Below are 7,500 nucleotides of genomic sequence, written 5' to 3'. Positions count from 1 at the left end.
TAGTAGTAATAGTAGTAACAGGGTATAGTAGTAGTAGTAGCAGTAATAGTAGTAACAGGGTATAGTAGTAGTAGTAATAGTAGTAACAGGGTATAGTAGTAGTAGTAATAGTAGTAACAGGGTATAGTAGTAGTAGTAGTAGTAGTAATAGTAGTAACAGGGTATAGTAGTAGTAGTAGTAATAGTAGTAACAGGGTATAGTAGTAGTAGTAGCAGTAATAGTAGTAACAGGGTATAGTAATAGTAGTAACAGGGTATAGTAGTAGTAGTAGTAGTAATATTAGTAACAGGGTATAGTAGTAGTAGTAATAGTAGTAACATGGTATAGTAGTAGTAGTAGTAATAGTAGTAACAGGGTATAGTAGTAGTAGCAGTAATAGTAGTAACAGGGTATAGTAGTAGTAGTAGTAATAGTAGTAACAGGGTATAGTAGTAGTAGCAGTAATAGTAGTAACAGGGTATAGTAGTAGTAGTAATAGTAGTAACAGGGTATAGTAGTAGTAGTAATAATAGTAGTAACAGGGTATAGTAGTAGTAGTAATAGTAGTAACAGGGTATAGTAGTAGTAGTAGTAGTAACAGGGTGTAGTTGTAGTAGTAATAGTAGTAACAGGGTATAGTAGTAGTAGGTATAGTAGTAGCAGTAATAGTAGTAACAGGGTATAGTAGTAGTAGTAATAGTAGTAACATGGTATAGTAGTAGTAGGAATAGTAGTAACAGGGTGTAGTAGTAGTAGTAATAGTAGTAACAGGGTGTAGTAGTAGTAGTAACAGGGTATAGTAGTAGTAGTAATAGTAGTAACAGGGTATAGTAGTTGTAGTAGTAATAGTAGTAACAGGGTATAGTAGTAGAAGTAATAGTAGTAACAGGGTATAGTAGTAATAGTAGTAACAGGGTATAGTAGTAGTAGTAGTAATAGTAGTAACAGGGTGTAGTAGTAGTAGTAATAGTAGTAACAGGGTGTAGTAGTAGTAGTAGTAGTAGTAGTAGTAACAGGGTATAGTAGTAGTAGTAATAGTAGTAACAGGGTATAGTAGTAGTAGGTATAGTAGTAACAGGGTATAGTAGTAGCAGTAATAGTAGTAACAGGGTATAGTAGTAGTAGTAGTAGTAGTAGTAGTAGTAGTAGTAGTAACAGGGTATAGTAGTAGTAGTAATAGTAGTAACAGAGTATAGTAGTAGTAGTAGTAATAGTAGTAACATGGTATAGTAGTAGTAGTAACAGGGTGTAGTTGTAGTAGTAATAGTAGTAACAGGGTATAGTAGTAGTAGTAATAGTAGTAACAGGGTATAGTAGTAGTAGTAATAGTAGTAACAGGGTATAGTAGTAGTAGTAGTAATAGTAGTAACAGGGTATAGTAGTAGTAGTAATAGTAGTAACAGGGTGTAGTAGTAGTAGTAGTAGTAGTATTAATAGGGTATAGTAGTAGTAGTAATAGTAGTAACAGGGTATAGTAGTAGTAGTAATAGTAGTAACAGGGTATAGTAGTAGTAGTAGTAGTAACAAGGTATAGTAGTAGTAGTAATAGTAGTAACGGGGTATAGTAGTAGTAGTAGTAATAGTAGTAACAGGGTATAGTAGTAATAGTAATAACAGGGTATAGTAGTAGTAATAGTAGTAACAGGGTATAGTAGTAATAGTAGTAACAGGGTATAGTAGTAGTAGTAATAGTAGTAACAGGGTGTAGTAGTAGTAATAGTAGTAACAGGGTATAGTAGTAGTAGGAATAGTAGTAACAGGGTATAGTAGTAGCAGTAATAGTAGTAACAGGGTATAGTAGTAGTAGTAGTAGTAGTAGTAGTAACAGGGTATAGTAGTAGTAGTAGTAACAGGGTATAGTAGTAGTAGTAATAGTATTAACATGGTGTAGTAGTAGTAGTAGTAGTAGTAACAGGGTATATTAGTAATATTAGTAACAGGGTATAGTAGTAGTAGTAGTAATAGTAGTAACAGGGTGTAGTCGTAGTAGAAGTAGTAGTAACAGGGTATAGTAGTAGTATTAATATTAGTAACAGGGTATAGTAGTAGTAGTAATAGTAGTAACAGGGTATAGTAGTAGTAGTAGTAATAGTAGTAACAGGGTATAGTAGTAGTAGTAGTAGTAGTAGTAGTAGTAACAGGGTATAGTAGTAGTAGTAATAGTAGTAACAGGGTATAGTAGTAGTAGTAATAGTAGTAACAGGGTATAGTAGTAGTAGTAGTAATAGTAGTAACAGGGTATAGTAGTAGTAGTAGTAGTAGTAACAGGGTATAGTAGTAGTAGTAATAGTAGTAACAGGGTATAGTAGTAGTAGTAATAGTAGTAACAGGGTATAGTAGTAGTAGTAGTAATAGTAGTAACAGGGTATAGTAGTAGTAGTAGTAGTAGTAACAGGGTATAGTAGTAGTAGTAATAGTAGTAACAGGGTATAGTAGTAGTAGTAGTAATAGTAGTAACAGGGTATAGTAGTAGTAGTAGTAGTAGTAACAGGGTATAGTAGTAGTAGTAATATTAGTAACAGGGTGTAGTAGTAATATTAGTAACAGGGTATAGTAGTAGTAGTAGTAATAGTAGTAACAGGGTGTAGTAGTAGTAGTAGTAGTAGTAGTAACAGGGTATAGTAGTAGTAGTAATATTAGTAACAGGGTATAGTAGTAGTAGTAATAGTAGTAACAGGGTATAGTAGTAGTAGTAGTAATAGTAGTAACAGGGTATAGTAGTAGTAGTAGTAGTAGTAGTAACAGGGTATAGTAGTAGTAGTAATAGTAGTAACAGGGTGTAGTAGTAGTAGTATTAGTAGTAACAGAGTATAGTAGTAGTAGTAGTAATAGTAGTAACAGGGTGTAGTAGTAGTAGTAATAGTAGTAACAGGTTATAGTAGTAGTAGTAATAGTAGTAACAGGGTGTAGTAGTAGTAGTAATAGTAGTAACAGGGTATATTAGTAGTAGTAATAGTAGTAACAGGGTGTAGTAGTAGTAGTAGTAGTAGTAGTAACAGGGTATAGTAGTAGTAGTAATAGTAGTAACAGGGTGTAGTAGTAGTAGTAATAGTAGTAACAGGGTGTAGTAGTAGTAGTAATAGTAGTAACAGGGTATAGTAGTAGTAGTAGTAGTAATAGTAGTAACAGGGTGTAGTAGTAGTAGTAGTAATATTAGTAACAGGGTATAGTAGTAGTAGTAATAGTAGTAACAGGGTATAGTAGTAGTAGTAGTAATAGTAGTAACAGGGTGTAGTAGTAGTAGTAGTAGTAACAGGGTATAGTAGTAGTAGTAATAGTAGTAACAGGGTGTAGTAGTAGTAGTATTAGTAGTAACAGAGTATAGTAGTAGTAGTAGTAATAGTAGTAACAGGGTGTAGTAGTAGTAGTAATAGTAGTAACAGGTTATAGTAGTAGTAGTAATAGTAGTAACAGGGTGTAGTAGTAGTAGTAATAGTTGTAACATGGTATATTAGTAGTAGTAATAGTAGTAACAGGGTGTAGTAGTAGTAGTAGTAGTAGTAGTAACAGGGTATAGTAGTAGCAGTAATAGTAGTAACAGGGTATAGTAGTAGTAGTAGTAGTAATAGTAGTAACAGGGTGTAGTAGTAGTAGTAGTAATAGTAGTAACAGGGTATAGTAGTAGTAGTAATAGTAGTAACAGGGTATAGTAGTAGTAGTAGTACTAGTAGTAACAGGGTATATTAGTAGTAGTAATAGTAGTAACAGGGTATAGTAGTAGTAGTAGTAATAGTAGTAACAGGGTATAGTAGTAGTAGTAGTAATAGTAGTAACAGGGTGTAGTAGTAGTAATAGTAGTAACAGGGTATAGGAGTAGTAGCAGTAATAGTAGTAACAGGGTATAGTAGTAGTAGTAGTAACAGGGTATAGTAGTAGTAGCAGTAATAGTAGTAACAGGGTATAGTAGTAGTAGTAGTAATAGTAGTAACAGGGTATAGTAGTAGTATTAATAGTAGTAACAGGGTGTAGTAGTAGTAGTAGTAGTAACAGGGTATAGTAGTAGTAGTAATAGTAGTAACAGGGTATAGTAGTAGTAGTAATAGTAGTAACAGGGTATAGTAGTAGTAGCAGTAATAGTAGTAACAGGGTATAGTAGTAGTAGTAGTAATAGTAGTAACAGGGTATAGTAGTAGTAGTAGTAGTAGTAACAGGGTATAGTAGTAGTAGTAATAGTAGTAACAGGGTATAGTAGTAGTAGTAATAGTAGTAACAGGGTATAGTAGTAGTAGTAGTAATAGTAGTAACAGGGTGTAGTAGTAGTAGTAGTAGTAACAGGGTATAGTAGTAGTAGTAATAGTAGTAACAGGGTGTAGTAGTAGTAGTATTAGTAGTAACAGAGTATAGTAGTAGTAGTAGTAATACTAGTAACAGGGTGTAGTAGTAGTAGTAATAGTAGTAACAGGTTATAGTAGTAGTAGTAATAGTAGTAACAGGGTGTAGTAGTAGTAGTAATAGTTGTAACATGGTATATTAGTAGTAGTAATAGTAGTAACAGGGTGTAGTAGTAGTAGTAGTAGTAGTAGTAACAGGGTATAGTAGTAGCAGTAATAGTAGTAACAGGGTATAGTAGTAGTAGTAGTAGTAATAGTAGTAACAGGGTGTAGTAGTAGTAGTAGTAATAGTAGTAACAGGGTATAGTAGTAGTAGTAATAGTAGTAACAGGGTATAGTAGTAGTAGTAGTACTAGTAGTAACAGGGTATATTAGTAGTAGTAATAGTAGTAACAGGGTATAGTAGTAGTAGTAGTAATAGTAGTAACAGGGTATAGTAGTAGTAGTAGTAATAGTAGTAACAGGGTGTAGTAGTAGTAATAGTAGTAACAGGGTATAGGAGTAGTAGCAGTAATAGTAGTAACAGGGTATAGTAGTAGTAGTAGTAACAGGGTATAGTAGTAGTAGCAGTAATAGTAGTAACAGGGTATAGTAGTAGTAGTAGTAATAGTAGTAACAGGGTATAGTAGTAGTATTAATAGTAGTAACAGGGTGTAGTAGTAGTAGTAGTAGTAACAGGGTATAGTAGTAGTAGTAATAGTAGTAACAGGGTATAGTAGTAGTAGTAATAGTAGTAACAGGGTATAGTAGTAGTAGCAGTAATAGTAGTAACAGGGTATAGTAGTAGTAGTAGTAATAGTAGTAACAGGGTATAGTAGTAGTAGTAGTAGTAGTAACAGGGTATAGTAGTAGTAGTAATAGTAGTAACAGGGTATAGTAGTAGTAGTAATAGTAGTAACAGGGTATAGTAGTAGTAGTAGTAATAGTAGTAACAGGGTGTAGTAGTAGTAGTAGTAATAGTAGTAACAGGGTATAGTAGTAGTAGTAGTAATAGTAACCGGGTATAGTAGTAGTGGTAATAGTAGTAACAGGGTATAGTAGTAGTAGTAGTAGTAACAGGGTATAGTAGTAGTAGTAATAGTAGTAACAGGGTATAGTAGTAGTAGTAGTAATAGTAGTAATAGGGTATAGTAGTAGTAGTAGTAATAGTAGTAACAGGGTATAGTAGTAGTAGTAATAGTAGTAACAGGGTATAGTAGTAGTAGTAGTAGTAATAGTAGTAATAGGGTATAGTAGTAGTAGTAGTAGTAGTAGTAGTAACAGGGTCTAGTAGTAGTAGTAGTAGTAATAGTAGTAACAGGGTATAGTAGTAGTAGTAATAGTAGTAACAGGGTATAGTAGTAGTAGTAGTAGTAATAGTAGTAATAGGGTATAGTAGTAGTAGTAGTAGTAGTAGTAGTAACAGGGTATAGTAGTAGTAGCAGTAATAGTAGTAACAGGGTATAGTAGTAGTAGTAGTAGTAGTAACAGGGTATAGTAGTAGTAGTAGTAATAGTAGTAACAGGGTATAGTAGTTGTAGTAGTAATAGTAGTAACAGGGTATAGTAGTAGTAGTAGTAATAATAGTAGTAACAGGGTATAGTAGTAGTAGTAGTAGTAATAGTAGTAACATGGTATAGTAGTAGTAGTAGTAGTAGTAACAGGGTATAGTAGTAGTAGTAATAGTAGTAACAGGGTATAGTAGTAGTAGTAATAGTAGTAACAGGGTATAGTAGTAGTAGTAGTAATAGTAGTAACAGGGTATAGTAGTAGTAGTAATAGTAGTAACAGGGTATAGTAGTAGTAGTAGTAGTAGTAATAGTAGTAACATGGTGTAGTAGTAGTAGTAGTAGTAATAGTAGTAACAGGGTATAGTAGTAGCAGTTATACACAGCAGGTGTAAATATATGTGTCATGACAGTTTTATGGTCATATTATGACAGGTTATGACTGTATCATAAGGTGTTATGACACTGGGTGTCAAGTAATGCGTTACCTAGTAGTGTGTATAGATACAGTATATAGGGTATGTACCTTTGAGGCAGACCCAATAGGTCTTCCACTTCCTCCTGGTGGCTGACTCCACCTTCTTGTTCTTCTTGTGAACCAGGAAGTTCTTGACGGCCAGACGGCCCGCCTTCCTCACGGTTCCTTGGGCAACGCTGAGCAGGGGATCTGATTGGTAGGCTGAGCTCATGATGCTCTGTTCGTCGCTCAGTGCTGACCCCGCCTCCTCCAGACTCTCTGTCTGACATGAGCTCATCTCCAACTCCTGATCATAAGAACATTACATTCAAATCAATAAAGCTTTATTGTCCCAGAACGAACAGCAAATTGTTTGTAGCATAAACTACTGAATCACAGACTAAATGAAAAGAGTATAGCAAACACAGGTATGAGGGGGATGACAATCATTTCATAGATTCAATGTACAGCACTTTTCCATCAGGTGCTCAAGGCATTGTACAATGTATAAAGAAAGCTGTCTCATCCACTGTTAGCTTGCCCCCTGGTCCAAATAAGGTTTAGAAACACGTGTGTAGCATGATGACGATCATAATTACGGATTACTACATTTATAAAGCACTTTTCGACCAGGTGCTCAAAGCTCTTAACTTTGTGCAGGTATGGAGGGTTAAGTATTTTCCTTCCAGTGTGTACAAGCCTCAGCATCCCACCTGTCTGAAGTTCTCATAGACACCCTGGACCCCCTCACTGGGCGCTCCCCCACTGCTGCTTCCGCTGTCGCTGCCAGCGAACATGCTCCGCCCTGCCGCCGAGCACACGGAGAAGGACATAGACATGGTCTTATAGCGTCGGGACTGATGCTCCGCCCCCTCCGCCGTCACCCCGTCGATGCCACTGTCCTCATACTCACTGCCCTCTCCGGCCGTCACATCCTGGACACACACACACACAGGTGGGACACACACACACACACACACACACACACACAGGTAGAGGTGAAGACTGTGCAAGGGGTGTGTAGTCTCTCACTAGCGACTGTACTCCTAGAGTGCCTGTGTGGTCTGTTTCCTGCATGGTGTTGCAGTACCTGTATGGTCTGTGCCCTGCGGCCCTGCATGGCGTTACAGGTGGCAGCCTGGTGATTGGTCAGGCCCTCGGACAGGCAGTGTGAGCGTCGGCAGGGCAGAGTGAACGCTCCGTACGAGTTCCCGTCCTCCTCCGACGGAGACAGCATCTTATCGT

The 7,500-nt window shown here is 36.2% G+C and overlaps 1 protein-coding gene across 5 annotated transcripts in view; it reads right to left on the bottom strand.

The window, feature by feature from the left end:
- The window catches only part of LOC121566851 (rho guanine nucleotide exchange factor TIAM1), a 195,513-nt gene that overhangs the window by 76,848 nt on the left and 111,165 nt on the right, over positions 1-7,500 (bottom strand). For all 5 annotated transcript variants that reach the window (XM_045214379.1, XM_045214386.1, XM_045214385.1 and 2 more), the window contains 3 exons: positions 7,346-7,500; positions 6,969-7,190; positions 6,325-6,562 (listed from right to left, as the gene is read on the bottom strand). The exon at positions 7,346-7,500 is cut by the window's right edge and continues 227 nt beyond it. In XM_045214379.1, coding sequence (XP_045070314.1) covers positions 6,325-6,562; positions 6,969-7,190; positions 7,346-7,500 — 615 coding nt within the window. The remainder of the gene's footprint in view (positions 1-6,324; positions 6,563-6,968; positions 7,191-7,345) is intronic.

The sequence above is a fragment of the Coregonus clupeaformis genome, chromosome 5 (assembly GCF_020615455.1).
Source record: "Coregonus clupeaformis isolate EN_2021a chromosome 5, ASM2061545v1, whole genome shotgun sequence".
NCBI classification, from domain to species: Eukaryota; Metazoa; Chordata; class Actinopteri; order Salmoniformes; family Salmonidae; genus Coregonus; species Coregonus clupeaformis.
Note: the sequence above shows the minus strand (reverse complement) of the source record. Positions and strands in the feature narration are given on the sequence as shown.